At 37.3% G+C, this 16,689-nt stretch overlaps 1 protein-coding gene across 1 annotated transcript; it reads left to right on the plus strand.

Moving 5' to 3' along the window:
* The first annotated feature begins 721 nt into the window (after window positions 1–721).
* LOC129274276 (uncharacterized) lies at window positions 722–7,784 on the plus strand. Its single transcript, XM_054911113.2, has 5 exons — window positions 722–976; window positions 1,414–2,691; window positions 2,845–2,935; window positions 3,577–3,788; window positions 7,161–7,784. The coding sequence occupies exons 1-5, from the start codon at window positions 722–724 to the stop codon at window positions 7,407–7,409; spliced, it is 2,085 nt and encodes a 694-aa protein (XP_054767088.2). The 3' UTR covers window positions 7,410–7,784.
* The last annotated feature ends 8,905 nt before the right edge of the window (window positions 7,785–16,689 follow it).

A 16,689-nucleotide genomic window follows, 5' to 3' on the forward strand; every position in this document is an offset into this window, starting at 1 on the left:
ACCATTTCTTCTGTATTTTATTGTATGAATTATACAATATTTCATTTTTTATAGATTTGACACTAAGGACCAACTTGACTTAACCATATAGTATTAAACAATGCTAATTGCACATGTTCAGGGAGGAATTAATCGTTGTATCACTTGACAATGAGGAGAAAATTACAATATTTCATATAATAAAATACAAAAGAAATAGTGAGTGGATGACGTCATAGTCTCCTCATTTGCATACCAGCCAGGATGTACTATAACTGTTTTGTGAAATTAAGCGAAACTTTAAAATATCATAACTTTCTTATTTTACATCCGAATTTGATGAAATTTTTAGTGTTATGCTTGTTGGATTTTTCTTTTTTATTCAAATCAACTTTTTGTTGGGGTGGACTTGTCCTTTAAGAAATTTAGATTTTGTAAGAAAAAAAATCATGGAAACATAGTGAAAATTGATTAAACGTTACTTTATTGTCTTTATAAACAACTATAAATTTACATCACATTACCATGCATTTACCTATCACATATATGAAATGAAAGAAAAAAATGGGAAGAGCACAATACCGGGACAATACCGTATGCCACTTATTATTTCCAGTGCTTAGTTTTCTCACCCCTCCCCCCTCACCGCCTGTCCCCCCCCCCACCCCCGGCGTGATTATAACTCGGGAAGTGGATCTTAATTAGCTCTTTCTCATCGTATATCTAGACACAGATTTCGAAAATGAAGAGCAATCAGGTGATATCTTTTTCTTATGGTGGCGTCACTGTGAGTGCTTCCGATATCAGCAAAGAACAAAATTCTGGGGTGAACACTTTACGCAACATCTCCTCCTATAATCGGAGGTTCGATAGTTTCCGAACGTCATCGGAAGGATTTCGGGTCCTGGGTGCGAATGACCGAACACTGTCGAAGAAATTCGATGTATCTGTAAATTCGTCAGTCTCTGTCAGGCGACCTCTTCCACCGTTGGTGAAGGTAGAGCGCCCTCTTTATTGTTTAACCGACAAACTTATTTTAAACTAAAAAGGACTTAGATTTAATCGTTTCCGATTGCTAAATTCTGTTAATCATATTGTTTATTCCAGTACTGCTGTAATTATATGTATAATTGCTTCTGGCCGAGAGTCTATAACAGTCTATAGTATGTTAGAGATATGTTGCAAAAATAACAAAAACAAAATCACTGCCGATCAATGAGAAAGGCAAGATAAAGATCTATCATGACCACCTTCTATCAAGACGCTATCAGTTATCAATAATGCATATCATAATTGTAGACTGAACTGAGTTCATTTCGATTTTAAAAATATAATTTAAAAAATACTTTTAGGGTGTCTGTTGACGGTAATTCAACGCAAACAGTGTAATTCTCCGCATGTCTTTCGATCATCTTCTTTTTTTCGTTTCTACAGAACAACACTTGCAAAAGATCAAGAAGAGAGTTGCCGTCATATTTTCCCCTCGTAGCACCAAAGCCTGTTCTACCACCGATCAACCCAAAAAAGAAGAACTTTTCTCGATTCGGGGAAGACAATAATAATGGAATTAGTTTTCATTCTGAGGACGCCAAGCCTCAAAATCGACCAGTAACCATGACAACCAAACTTATTCTTAATGACAGCCCCGGTGATGCATTTGACGGGGAGTGTTTTCTTCCCCTATGGGCTTCTACTCCTAAGAATTCTCAAACAATATTACGTTCTCAGAAAAGTCGGCCCCTTCCGATACCTATCGATGTGGTATTTCGGCAATCTTCGGGCACTTCCGAGCAGGATACATTTTCATCATCGTATACGAAGGCACTGAGTACATGCGTAACATGCGACATCCATGACGAAGGAGTTCGGCCAACGGGGAAAAGGGAACGTCGGAAAAAATTAAGCCGCGATAAAACTAAGGAGTGGGTAAAATCGTCGGACTTTGCCTTGAAGACTGCAGACGACGAAGCACTGTCGTCGCTCGAGACCGGAAACTTCCAGACACTATCGTCCGTCACATTCAGTGCCGATCTTCCACCAAAAGACTGCAATAAACCAAAGAGTACAGATCATCAGCTCAGAAAGATTGTTAGTAGCCTGAATGCACTGAAACCCCCTTCGTTGCCGTTTCGGATCGTCGTCCACGAGCGCCTCATCAAGTTCAGTGTCGATCTCCAGTTCCGCGTCCAGTTCATCAAAGATTGGTGGCGGGAGATCAGGTTCCCTCGGTTGCCAATGCCAAAGATAACCATCGACATCGACTTCGCCACGTTCACTCAGCTTAGAGAACCCCTGAGGGAGTTTTGCGCTCGACTTCGAGAGAGTTTAAGATACCCCAAACCGATAATCCTCGACCCGCCACCGAGGTATGTCCACATCCCGCCATCCGCAGTAAATCTTCACGACGCTGCGTTGATAACCGACGAACGCAAGAGACGCAAACTCACGCAGTCGCTCCTGCAATATGATAAAACACCCAGATGCTCTCCTCTCCGAGCTGACGTCACAATGGTTGATGATGATCTCGAGGGCAAGGGGCCTCGATGCGTCTTCAAGGACAGGAATGGACGTTGTTTTAAAACAGGTTCAGGGCTTCATGTTACTTTTGCAGACGAGCAGCAGGAAGATGATCAGGATTCGTCACCAAGCAAAGCCCCAAGAATAAACGATGGGAAACCAATGCCTGTGACGAAAAATGAACAAGTATCGGAGGTAAATAATTTCGAGCTTATTCTTTTGAGCATATTAATCATGATGATAATAGAAAAGTAACCCATGACTTGGAAAAGGATTATGATGATAACCATTTGTTGTATTATAAAGTGAATGAACCATTTATATTCCTTTTCATTCTCGTCATGCCAGAAACAATTCAACAGCGCGAGGAAAAGGCTGGCAGCGATGTTGAAAAAGCTAGACGATCCTTCTTGGTATGAAACCTGGATTAAAGAAAACGGTACGTACGTTGATTTGTCAAGGAATGTTATATAACGGTCATAATGAACGACTAGAAAGATTACTATGTATAAGCATGATAAGGCTGACCCTGGGTGGGGCGCCCCCCCCCCCCACACACATTATAAGAACCAAGCTTGCAAGTCTCATCAATCATTATCATTGCAGTGTGTATAACACCCGGGTATAACACGCAAATATCCCTTTCACAATAGATGCAAATTGTCGCATCGCCACGTTCTTGTCGCAGAACAGTAATCAGAAATTAAGAACCATGCAACGATGTATTTTATGAACAATGTTATATGAAACCAATTGCAGTATAGTTTTCCCGCGTGCGCGTATGAGTTTTCATAATGATTAAAGGTAGATTTTTTTTTCTACCGCCCTATGCATTGCCAAGAAGGTCCCTATCATGAATCATGAAGTGAATTGAACGAAGTAAATTTTTTGTCGTACCCCTCTATATCTACCGAAATCCTTAATTTTAATCAGATTGAAAACAAAAAGAAAATTTAGTTAAAATCATCAGCTCTCACAGACATGAGAAGAAACAAACCAATGATGCAAGCACACGAGACGGGAACAGTATAACACCGTCCTAAAATTGTGTTCTTTTCGTATTCTTTAAATGCCAAATAGACCAATTCGAAATGGATTTGAAAGGATTCAACCCAAAGAAGCTTGACCTCATTCGGGCGCTCATCTACGCGATCGAACACGAGCCTTGTCAGAGGTTGACGATCCATGGTAAAGGTGAAGACGAGGACAGTGACCGCGGAGCGATCGCGAGACAGATGATGCGCGTACACCAGCAGTTCGCGCATCATCGCTTTGGAATGTCCCAAAGACAGGTATGTGTCCGCCCTTTAACATGTTTAATAGTATGCTGATATTGCCTCGATAAGTTATGGTAAAAATAGTTTGTTTTGAAATCATGTATACGATCTTGGTCTTGTCAAAACGTTTAATGCCAACCGGGGGGGGGGGGTGTACTTATTCTCCCTTACTCATGAGAGGAGGTGCCGTGGCCTAGTGGTCTGATTAAGGCTTCTGACTATAGAAAGTGAAAGTCAGGGGTTCTATCTCCGGCGCCGGCACCTATCCTACATTCAAATAAATGGAAGTGCTATACGCATTCTTGTTTTAGTGTGCATTTGTTAAAAAAAAGATGGGTTTCATGAAATGAAAAAGGGGGGTGCAACACTCCCCTTAAGCCTTGCAATGAAATAAGAGCACCGGTCATTGGTATCAGAAATCGTCAGGGCGATTACAGCGATTGCAACATTTTAAAGTGTTATTGACAATCACGGGGATTCACGGCATGTACCATTTTCCTCATGGGTGGAGAGAAGCAGGTCTGACTAGATGCATGGTCCATTATTATATAGGCATTAGAACTGCGGAAAAACAACATTCCAAGTCTATTCAGGGTTGGCTACATTTTGCAATAAATCAGATATTTTACAAGTTCCATGGCATATCTTACAAACCGGCAGTTGATGTATGCCTTATACCACTTCCATTTTTCATGTACAACTGCAACCCCACTATCGTGACATTAAAGGCGATATGATGCTAATCGTTCTCGTATCGATCTGTCGGATATCTCAGGAACAGAAAAAAATATTTCAGACCATGTTTACGATTTTCTCACCCTTTCACCCATGTTTCTTTCACCGCGTGAGTGTAAGGTCAAAGTTCAATGGACTTTGGAACTTGCCCATGAACTAGCAGTGTCAAAAATAAATTCATAACCCTGGCATTTTCACCTTGCATTGTATATTTTGGCTCTACATGCAGTAAAGTAGTACAGAAAATAATGTGGATTCTAAACGTAGTAGCGCACTATCTTTATATACTCGTCGGTTGAATAGTTTGTGCGCTATTATTATTGAATTGAATTGAATGGAATTGAAATGAATTCAAATGGTATACTATGAAACTTTTAAAGCAGTCATATACACTGAATTGTGAAATACTTTACACAGTAAAATACAAATTATGTATATATAATATCATAAAAATAATCACATGTAAGAAGGAATTTTTGGTGAGATGTTACGTTTGGTGAATATAAAAAAAGAATAGGTTAAAACGATTTTACACGAAACTATAACATCATAATGACCATGATATATCTCAATATGGGCTAGTCAACATTTTGAAATGGCAATGCAAGGACCGGTCAAACTGTGCACGTAAACAAATGGTAAATCAGAACAAGATGCAATTGGAGGTATTTATATAGGAGGACTATATTTATAAGCTCGGGATTTGATCTCAGAGCAGCGTCGTCATCGATAGTCTGAGGTCTTTTCAAAAGGCACCTTTTCCGTGATTTTCAATTTTCAAAATATTTTTCAAATCTCATTTAAGGAAACATAAAAAGTGAGGGAGAGTAGAGAGAGGGAGGGAAAGAGAAAGAGACAGGCAGAGGGGTGAACATGGTGAAGATTAAATTATGATAAAATTTGGAGAGTGAGGGCCAGGAGTGAGGGGGGGGGGCAAAAAGTTAAGTATTAAACATGTTTATCGTTTACTTTCTACTGGAAAAAAAAACAATCCATATTCACTGCGAACCCATCAAGGACAAAATGAAAAAAAGGGTGAAAAGGATTTGTTAAAGCAGTACACAATAATATTATTAATCGATCCTCTTGCCTCCCTTTTATCCTAAGGCATTGCTATCATTTTCTTCCTCGTTATCATCCTTATCGGTATAATCTTTTCATCGCCGCCATCATCATCATCATCTTATCATCATCATCATCATCATCGTCGTCATCATCATCATCATCTTATCATCATCATCATCACCATCATCATCATCATCACCATCATCATCATCACCATCATCATCATCATCATCTTATCATCACCATCATCATCATCATCATCACCATCACCATCATCATCATCATCATCTTATCATCATCATCATCATCATCTTATCATCAACATCATCATCATCTTATCATCACCATCATCATCATCTTATCATCACCATCATCATCATCATCATCATCACAATCATCATCATCATCTTATCATCACCATCATCATCATCATCATCATCAACAGCACCGTCAAAATCATCATGATCATTATATGACCACAAGAACCATCCTATTTTCATCATCGTCACCATCATGCATTTTTTGCCAACGTCATTAATCTTCATGATCTTTGCCACCATTTATTATTCTATAGTTTCATTTTTTTTTGCTATTATCATTTTCCCATAGATAATATTTTCCGTTTTGATTATACCCTTCTTGATTCATTTTTTACTATGTCATTTTCGCCCTCAATAATACATTTTTTAGAAAATTATTTTCAAATGAAGTATTCAACACAGTTAGATGGTTTCAAACAATAAATATTTTTTTACTAAAATCAATCCCAAGATATTATCCTCCCTCTTCCCTTTCTCTGAGAGAGTTTTATTTGTTTTTCAAAGGTTTTTTTTTAGTTTCAATAAATAACAGTGTCACTTTTTATTTCGACGATAGATAGGGAAAAGTAGAACTTTATAAGGATATTATCATTATGATTTTCTTTAATCATTTTACCAAGGCAAAATCATTGTTTTTTGTCATAAATATTGCTTATGGCACTGAAAACAAAAAGATTTTGGTCGGAAATGCCTGATTTGACCAACATTGATAGTTGGTCTTATAGGGCTGGCGTACACCATGGGAGGGGGTCCTTGGGGACCATGGTCACCAAAATTTTTCACGAGAAAGAAAAAAGCTAGGGAAGAAAAGAAAGGAAATGGGTGAATTATAATATATTTTGAACACTTATGTAAAAATCTATCACAACTGCTGACCACTGAGAGATAAAAAAAAATCGAAAGTTGAGCTAAACCTGAGCAGTTAGCCGAACAAAATAAAAATGTACAAAAAAGTATAAAAAATATGTCAATTTTTTGGCAGTTCATGCCTATTATTATAATGACCTAGTTGCTGCCCGAATATATCCATGTCATTAAAAAAAAAATCATATACCCCGTCCTAAGTATATATCTGCCTACTATTAATTTGTTCGTGAAAAAGCAAAACATATAAAAGTATTATAATGTATTCATGTCACCTTCGCTGGCCAGTAAATATTACGCAACATGCCATGATGTATAGTTGTATAATCGACTAGCAATACCATAAATACCTTCACGTGCAAAATAAATAACTCAATTATTTTTTTTTCTCGTGTTCCCACAGCCAAGCACCGGTCTCGGTCCAGCCATGCACCCCGGAGCTACGGCTTATGGAATCAAGGATGTGGGTTACTGCAGCGTGTCGACCCACATTATGTATACAGATGATCGTGCTGGCTGCCTAGCGTGTAGAGTCCTGAAGGCCGCCCGGCGTTTCGGCTGCGAGGACCGTCTCGCATCGCTGTTAGCTCGACCCACGATTGGGGATTGCTTCTCGCGTGTATGTAGGCGGAGTGAGGGATGGCGTGACTAAAACTAACTGACTTTACAGATAAAAATCATGTTACAATATACTGTATAATGCAGCTTTGAATATCAGCTGTATAGTAAATTTCTTATTACTCCCTGGTACAGAATATAACTAAGGGGAAAAGGCAGGGAAAAGGTAAGGGTCTACTTTATGTGACACAGAAAGGCATGCATTTACCTACCTGCTTTAATACATACAGGTGCAAGAAGATAACCATGATGATGATGCAAGTTGATATAAATGCAGTATAACGCTTTTAATACTACCAGTGTTCTTGTTTATTCCAGTCAGTCATCAAATTACCCTTATAAGGTGCTGAAATAATGTCATGTTTTAAAATGAAAACGTAGAACCGAAATAAATGAAATTGAATTATATAAACATACATTTTTGGTTGTTATAGCTCATGCATATGTGAACTGAAAAACCCCACTAAAATTAATGTTTGATACCAGATAATGGTCAACATAGATATATTGAAGCAGTTTGAGAGACCCCTCACCGATAGGCCTATATAATTCTAACTGAGAGATTACATGCAGTTCTTCAACCTGCATGGGAACACTGTTTTCAATGCAGGGCCAAGTGTTTATTATAGAGAAGAGCTCTTCATATAATTTTGTATCGGGTCTAAATATCACATGCCTGCCTGCATCGGCATGATCGGAGAGAGAAATTGTTGTGTGTGTGTGGGGGGGGGGGGGGGTTGTCTACACAGTAAAAAAAAATTATACAACGCTGTTTACTATATGAACCTTACAGTAATTGTTTAAAAACAGTTTAAACAAGTGTTTAAATCTTAAGCAACAAAGTTTAATTTTCAATATCTAATCTTCAATAAATTAAACATGATTGTTTAAACGGTTAAACAAAATACTGTAAGGTTCATAATTATAGTAAACAGCGTTGTATAAAATCTTAAACAGCGTTTTTACTGTGGTACATGACTTGGGTTCAAATGTATTTCTTTATTTTCTTTATTTCATCAATTTCTTTATTTTCTGTATGATATTTCCTTTTTTTTCAGTGAATGGACCAGTTGACTAACTTTTATTTATAAATTTATGTATATGTATATGAATCACTTATTTTACTGATACCTTGATGAATTATTTACGAAGCTTTTTGTCAGTTTGTTTTAATTTGAACATGTAACACCGATCCTATATACGTAGTCTCCATTGGCTTGTGATAAAGGCACGCATTTTGTTTAAAGTCCTCATGCACTCTTTTTCAGAAGTGCGTTAACATGGTTAATGGGAATGCCCCTGCCTACCTCGGTGATTTAATTCAGAAATATAAACCCAGTCGAAATCTTCGTTCACAATCAGACCTCTCTGAAATAAATACGAGTAAAGTCCAAGACTTTTGGTGATAGAGCTTTTGGGAAAATCGCACCAAAATTGTGGAACAATCTGCCTCATAATATACGATCAATAACAGATTTCAATAGATTCAAATCTGTGTTAAAAAACAACAAAATGTTTGGTATCTTTTTACCCAACAAACATGCATGTTCCCATTTTACCCAATATTGGGTAAACTTTGCTTTTAGAGTGTGCATGACGAGATATTGAAATAACGCTATATATACATACAATATTTTATATTATCGCGGGTTTGCCCCGTTCATTAATTGAACACAATTTTGTTCCTGTCCCCCAAAACATACCCGTTTTTTTAAATTCACTGCAGTTGACTTTACCTTATACGATGTTTGTCGCTCGAATTTGAATTGCAAAATGTTTGAATGAAACTCACACATATTGCATTGGAAATATTACTTTGCGAGGTAAAAATCGCAGGCGCAAAATTAGTCGTACTGATAATGTCAGAGATAAAATGTCAAGTGGTAAAATGGCAGAAGAAAATGACAGAGTGGAAAATGACAAATGTAAGGGTTAAAAAATGTCAGAGGTTAAAGTGGCAGAGGTAAAGCATCAGTTCTAAAAAAAGCCAGAGGTAAAAAGTGGCAGAGGTGAAAAAAGCACTTTAAACAAAAAAGACCGAGGTAATAGCAGTTCGAAAAAGGCAGAGGTGAAAGCTGCTGTTATAAAATATGTCAGGGGTAAAAATAGCAGTTATAAACATGGCAGAGGTGAAAATAGCACTTTAAAAAAAAGGACAGATGTAAAAATTGCAGAGGTAATAGCAGTTCTAAAAAAAAGCAGAGGTGAAAAAAGCATTTCTAAAAAAATGTCAGGGGGGAAATAAAAATGGCAGAATTAAAAACAGCAGTACCAAAAAATGGCGCAGGTGAAAATGTCAGTATAATGGCAGATAAGAGGTAGAAATCGGAGAAGTGTAAATGAGGTACTAAACTTTGTGACATTACGGAGGTAAAATGACAATGGTATAAAGCGAACACGGTAGAGGCAAAATGTCAGTCTCGGAGGTAAAAATGTGAGAGGTAAAAAATGTCAGGAAAATGGCAGATGACAGGTAAAATCGCAGAGCCGGGGTAAAAATAAGGTCAAATGGATTTTGTAACATTGCAGAGGTAAATTGACAGTGTCAGAGGTAAAAACATGACAAATGTAAAAATAGCATGGGTTAAAAAATAAGAAGTCAAAACTGCATGGCAGAAGTCAAAGTAGCAAAGGTAAATGGGAGTGGTAACAATAGCAGAGGTGAATATGGCAGCGTAAAATGGCATTGGCACAAAAGATGTAAAATGACAGATGTAAAACAGCACAATGGCAGAGGTAAAATGGCAAGCAGATTTAAAAATGGCATAGGAGAACAATGACAGAGGTAATTTGTTCGGTGCACAATTTTTCTAAACCACGCTTTTTAAGTACTGTTGTACAGTTATGTCTCCATTGTGTAAATGAATAGTTCATCTGCTGGCAACAGTAGGCTTTAATGCCACTGGCGTACAGAGGGAGGGAGGGGGGGCTTGAGAGCATGGAACCCCACAATTTTTCAAATTTTCACGACCGAGGAAAAAAAAGAAAAGGAAAGAAAAGAATCGTTAAAATATGATATTTTTTATAAATGAAAATTATATCTAAATCTGTCACAAAATTTGAATTTTATATGATAAAGATATAAAACAGCGTTTCAGTATTCTTCTCTTTAATAGCTAGGGCATACGGCGTGAGTCCCTTTATTTATTTTTTGGCTCATAACGCCACTGTACAGTGCGTATAAAAAAAAACGGGACAGTTTTGAAAAGTCTATAAAAAATTTGTTTCAAATTATTATATCTATATTTTGATGTTAATAGATGCTCTGATATCTTATCTTTAAAATGCAATTAAAAAAATATAATTTGTTCATGCTTGAGCGAACATGGGACGTTTTTGTCTGGGGTTAAAAAGGAGGCTTGCGCCAAAATGGCATAAAATGATAAATATGATGGTCGGACTTCTTGCTAATCAGCAGACTTCCTCTTGACCTTTTCATTATCTTTGCCATAATTTCCGTGTTCGCTCAAGCATGAACGAAACTAAATTATTTTGATGGCATTTGAAGGATAAGACCTCAGAGCACCTATTGACACCAAAATATAGAGATCATAATTTGAAACAAAAATTTTATAGACTTTTCAAATCTGTCCCGTTTTTTTTATACGCACTGTATAGTGCTAACCTACTATAGGTCATGTTGTTAACGCCATGTAGGCCTGGCACAGGGGTCGCGGAAGCCGTCTACAAAAACGTAAAAATGACCATAATTATGATTGTAATTTTTTTGCATGGTCAGCCCCCCTCTCCCCACTTTGAAAACCGTTCCGCGGCCCCTGTGGTATGTAACTCTAAATTATCCCAGGTCAAAGTGACCCGGATATCTGGTCATTATTTTGTGACACTCCCCGATCCACGTTGATCCAGGTAAAATTGACCCGGAATAACGTTCGCATAATGGGACATTCATATTCCATGTACACAGAAAATATGCTTCTCGATCGCAGTCCTGTGTCTCTTCACAGCTGTATATAATAGTATTTGCACAAAGATCATTATTGAGTTTGTATAATATGGGTTATTGTTGAACCGACATAACCCCAACACTCTTTTGAAAGTAACTCGGCACAGGGTTCATGAACAGGTCAGATTAGAATTTACATTCCAGTTTCAAGCCACATATCTATGTACATGTATGTCTGTCTGTCCATCCGTATAATTATGTTTCTGTCATGGCTACTGGACATTTCTCCATTCTTTCGGTTTCGAACCTATAACCCCGTCTCAAAACTGCATCGTCCCCGATCGTCCCTTTCAAGTTGAATTTCCAATTCGCTCCTTACGAAATCATGACGATGTTGAAAAGTATATATATAGGCAATAATTTGATCCCACTTTTGTTTTTCCTCACTCATAATTAATTTCCGTTTTACTATCGTATTTGCCGTGATTTTTGACAGCATATACATTATACAGCCACCCTGGCGAAACCAGCTCTAGTCGGAATAAATATATCACCGCGTTATTTCAAATGATATACCATCAGACCATCGGGTTTGGAGTCAGTTTCGGTTGTGTTGCTGTCAGTCATTACGATTGCATTTAGCATAATGTACATCAGTTACGCAAAAAAATCTTTTCTTATATTATTGATGCATATTTTGCAACAGATTTCTATTTAGACAACTCACTTAAAATGATACTTATTTCGTATGGTCATTATATGCAAGGGAGGACAATTTCCTGTGTTTTTCCAACTACCATCATTATGACGTATGATTTAACGGACAGGTTCACCAACGATGTGAACAACAGGGTTATAAGATACCAGAAAAGTTAAAAATCAAACTAATAAAGGTACACTGAAAATGAGTCATGAAATCAGATGTAAAAAAATAGTAACATTTTAAATTTTGCTTGATTTCTTGAAAGATCCGTAAAACACAGTTCATAGGCTTATATACACGACACGGCGGTATGAAATAGCGGAGCAAATAGTTTTATGAATAGGAATATGAAACATTCTAAATCTCTTCTCTATATTAATGTAGAATATTGTTTGCCAGTTCTGCGAGAACATGTGAAATCAGAATTATCATGCTTATTCAGCTTATTCACGCTTATTCAGTTATATCGCAAATATTTGTTACAATGTATGAAAATGATTTGTATCAATATTTATGTCTTTTCTGTTGGAAATAAATCTGAATCTGAATTGTTAGTTACAATAAGTCAATAACGATCTAATTTGTAATTTAAAACAGTTAGAATATGTCACCGAATTTGCATATGTTCATCGTCAGTGCTGTGCAAGATTTTTTTTTTTTTTGGTTGAAGATGAAGTTTTACATCGTATATTTTCCGTTTATGTTTACGTAAGTAGTCAACCTGCTGAGGGATGGACTCAAATCTGAAAGATTTTGATTATTCAGTGACACGATGAGCAAAATAAATTATCAAAATGCAAGCGAGCAAAACTATATATCGACATTATTTTTGCATGAAAAATGAAAAAAAAAACTTAAATTCTGCTGTTTTGTACCAAACGTTTTGAAGAAATCATCAAATAATGAAAACAATATCACGTGATTTGCTTTTATCACTATTTTCTTTTCGTCAGTAACCTTGCAGGGATGTCTGTAAATGACACAGAAGATTTCAACAAGACTAGTGTACGGCCAGTAAAAGAAAGATGCGCATGTCCCATGATGCTTTGCAGTACGTTCCCATTAATTTAAAATAAATTATTGAAACTACATTGCCATAACTTTTTAACTTTTTTTTTACTCCCATCCGATTTTGATGAAATTAAAAATGTTGCGTTTATTTATTTTTCTCTAATTTGTTGAAATTACCATTTTCCGTAATTCACTCATTCATTCATTTATTTATTTATTCATCCATTTATCAATCTATTCATTTTGGTTTGTTTATTCATTTATCATTTATTGATTCATTTTTCAATTCATTAACCAATTCATTTATCCATTATTTTGTTTACTGACTCATTATTATTATATTTAGGGGGGTAGACATTGTCTCCGAAACATTTTGGGTTGTGTACAGCAGCAGTAGTTTTAAGTTGAAATCTGGATAACTGTTTTTATTGTTCAGATCTGTATTGCAAATGTTATTTCTCCAACAATGAAATTGAAATGTGTGAAAAAATAAAATCCAGGCACACTTTGTAAAAACTGTATAGATATTGGATTTTTGTCCCTTGAGAAGATTCTATTTATTTCTAGAGACGCAGTGAACCTTGTACTGCCCTGTGTGATATATCTATTGTCGGTTTGGACGTTTGGCTGGTAGTTACTCACAACTGCATTTATATACAAACATAACAAAACGACCTCTAAGAAACACCAAATGATAACAACCCAAAACCAAAGAAAAAAGCAATTGGTTTATCATGGTGAACTAAAGTTTGGCCACATGAAAATAGTTCCACTGAAAACAGTTTAAATTGACCTGCATCCAAACAGTTGTGAATCAGGCCAATTTATAATGATTTGAATTGGGCCTATTATGTATTCATGTGACCACTTCCCTTAGGCCACCAATTCACGTCAAATTTGTATGTTTGAGACAAGGGCGGATCCAGGATTTTCCAAAAAGGGGGCGCATTTTCCCGAGGAAAAATTTGACAAGCAAAAAACAAGTCTTCACTTTCAAAAGCGGTGGGGGCACACACATTTTAACGGCATTTGTACATTACAAATTTTAATTGTGCCTCTCAAAGGGGCGGGGGCACGGACCGGCTTTGCCCCCCCCCCCCTGGATCCGCCAGTGGTGCTACTGTCGTTATTCTCTTGATCTATTTGCATTCTGTTGATTTTTTGTTGATGTTATATTTTCATTAAATACTAAATTATATAAAACAAAATCAAACGTAGAAATATGATGACGTCACCGTTCTGTAGGCCTATACTCTATAAATCGCAAGACAACAGAACGCTATTATAATGTTGCTCGTGGAAAAAAAAAATCCAAAACAATTTTTATACGAGGACTTTTACTAATGTTGTATGGTGAAAATGGCATCCATCTGCCAAAGCAACAGTTTGAACATGAACAAGAAATTTAAACAAATCGACAATTTTGGGTCTTGGTTTGATTTCTATACGCATGCCGTTTGCTGTTTGTTTAAACTAAAGTTCGTTGACCCTAAATGACCTTTGACCTTAGTCATGTGACCTGAAACTCGCGCAGGCTATTCAGGGATACATGGTTGCTCTTATGTCAAAGTTTCATGAACTAGATCCACAAACTTTTAAAGTTATGATGACAATTTCACAAATACCCCCGATGGTCAAAGTTCATTGACCCCAATTGACTTCTGACCTTGGTCATGAGACCTGAAACTCAGGCAGGATCTTCAGTGATACACCATTACCCTTAAGTTTCATCCAAGTTATGATGACATTCCAAAAACTTAACCTTGGTTAAGATTTCAATATCGATTCCCCCAACATGGTCCAAGTTCATTGACCCTAAATGACCTTTGACCTTGGTCATGTGACCTGAAACTCAGACAGGATATTCAGTAATACTTGAATACCCTTATGTCCAAGTTTTATGAACTAGGTCCATACTCTCGAAGTTATGATATTACATTTAAAAAACTTAACCTTTGTTAAGATTGTTGACGACGCCGCCGTCGCCGTCGGAAAAGCGCCGCCTATATAGTCTCGCTCAGCTATGCAGGTGAGACAAAATGACCAAATAACCACACCCACTCCTCCAAAAGCTATCCTGAACGATCTTACTTTCCTCTACACTTAATGGGGAGGGGGGGAGGCCGGGACGGCAGTATTTTCGAGGGGATCGACACATCTCTTCAGTGGACACAAATCATTTCAATATACTTCAATTAATGATTTATTTTATAATACTTTTGCTCAAAAGTCACTCCTTAAATTTTATATGTTCGAGTGGAAATGAAATAAAAAATTTAATTGAATTAAATTGAATTAATTGAATTTATTCCAAAACAATAGTTCTGTATATAAGTAGGCATATAGGGACACCCCTTTGAATCTGTGTCTGCCAAGTCCAATAATATATGTGCCCTGCCAGTTTTGAAATAAAAAACCTCCCCATTATAATATATTTTTAATGTCTCTCTACAAGTTCAAGGTCAAATTTGCCCAACTTTAGCCAAGTATATAGGCCCTATACAAGCATGACATGGCTGTTAATGGTCCGAACTAGGCGTGACAGAATGAGGAATGAGAATGAGGAGAAAAGGACGCCTAATATGGGCGAAATCCGCTCGTATAAATCCATGTTAAAATAAATGTACACTCCCCTCCAAAAGTTTGGGAACACCTGCATTCAGTGTGTGCTTTTCTATACTTGGTAGACTTTATTGATATTCAGGCTCATAGCACAGTTGAATTTTTGTTTTAAAGTGAAGATTATACAGCAGTGTAAATTTTGTTATTGATTCAAACAAATTTACACTCTCTTAAATGGCTGGCTACCAGTCAAGATGGCATTCTCTCAAAATGCTAACTTATTTTATTACATGCAGTTATTGCAGTTATTCAGAGCTTTTACACTAATACATGTGCAACTTCATTCATTTTTCCTTTTCCTAGTCAGAAGTCAGACACAAAAATAAAATTAAACAATACTCAGTGTTTCACTGATATGGAAAACACAGATGAGTCTCACTTGTTGGGCAAGTTTCTCGAACCTTCCTGTCTAGTTCTTTCTTAAGCAGCTCGATGGGATTGAGATATGGGGACTGGGGCGGCCAATCCATGATTTCCAGGACTTGTTTCTATTCCTTTTTAGTCTTTGCATAGTCTTGACGTGTGTTTTGGGTCATTGTCCTGCTGGAAAACGAATCCTCCGATCAGGCGTTTCCCTGAAGGGATGGCCTTCCGCTGTAGGATTGAATGATAGCCGTGCTGGTTGAGGATACCCTCTACTCTGTGCAAGCTGCCTACCTTTCCTGCACCAAAGCAACCCCAAACCATGACATTACCACCACCATGTTTTACAGTTGGCTTGATGCATTGGGGTAGCATCTTTTCTCCCTTTCGCCGTCTCACATAGGTACGTCGCTTGCTACCAAACACCTCGAACTTTGATTCGTCAGACCAAAGAACCTTCTGCCACTGCACCAAAGACCAGTCTTCATGCTTCCTAGCCCAAGCAAGCCTTTTCTTCCGGTTGTTTTCTTTGAGGAGAGGTTTCCTTGAAGCCACACGGTCCATCAGCCCTGCTCCACAGAGACGTCTTCTAACAGTTGAAGAACATACAGGCATCTCATGGGTGTTGTTGAGGTCAGCTGTAATCTGTGGGCAAGTCAGACAACGGTTGCGCAGACTGCTCACCCGAATGTATTTATCTTCAGCAGGAGA

Source organism: Lytechinus pictus, chromosome 13, assembly GCF_037042905.1.
Source record: "Lytechinus pictus isolate F3 Inbred chromosome 13, Lp3.0, whole genome shotgun sequence".
NCBI classification, from domain to species: Eukaryota; Metazoa; Echinodermata; class Echinoidea; order Temnopleuroida; family Toxopneustidae; genus Lytechinus; species Lytechinus pictus.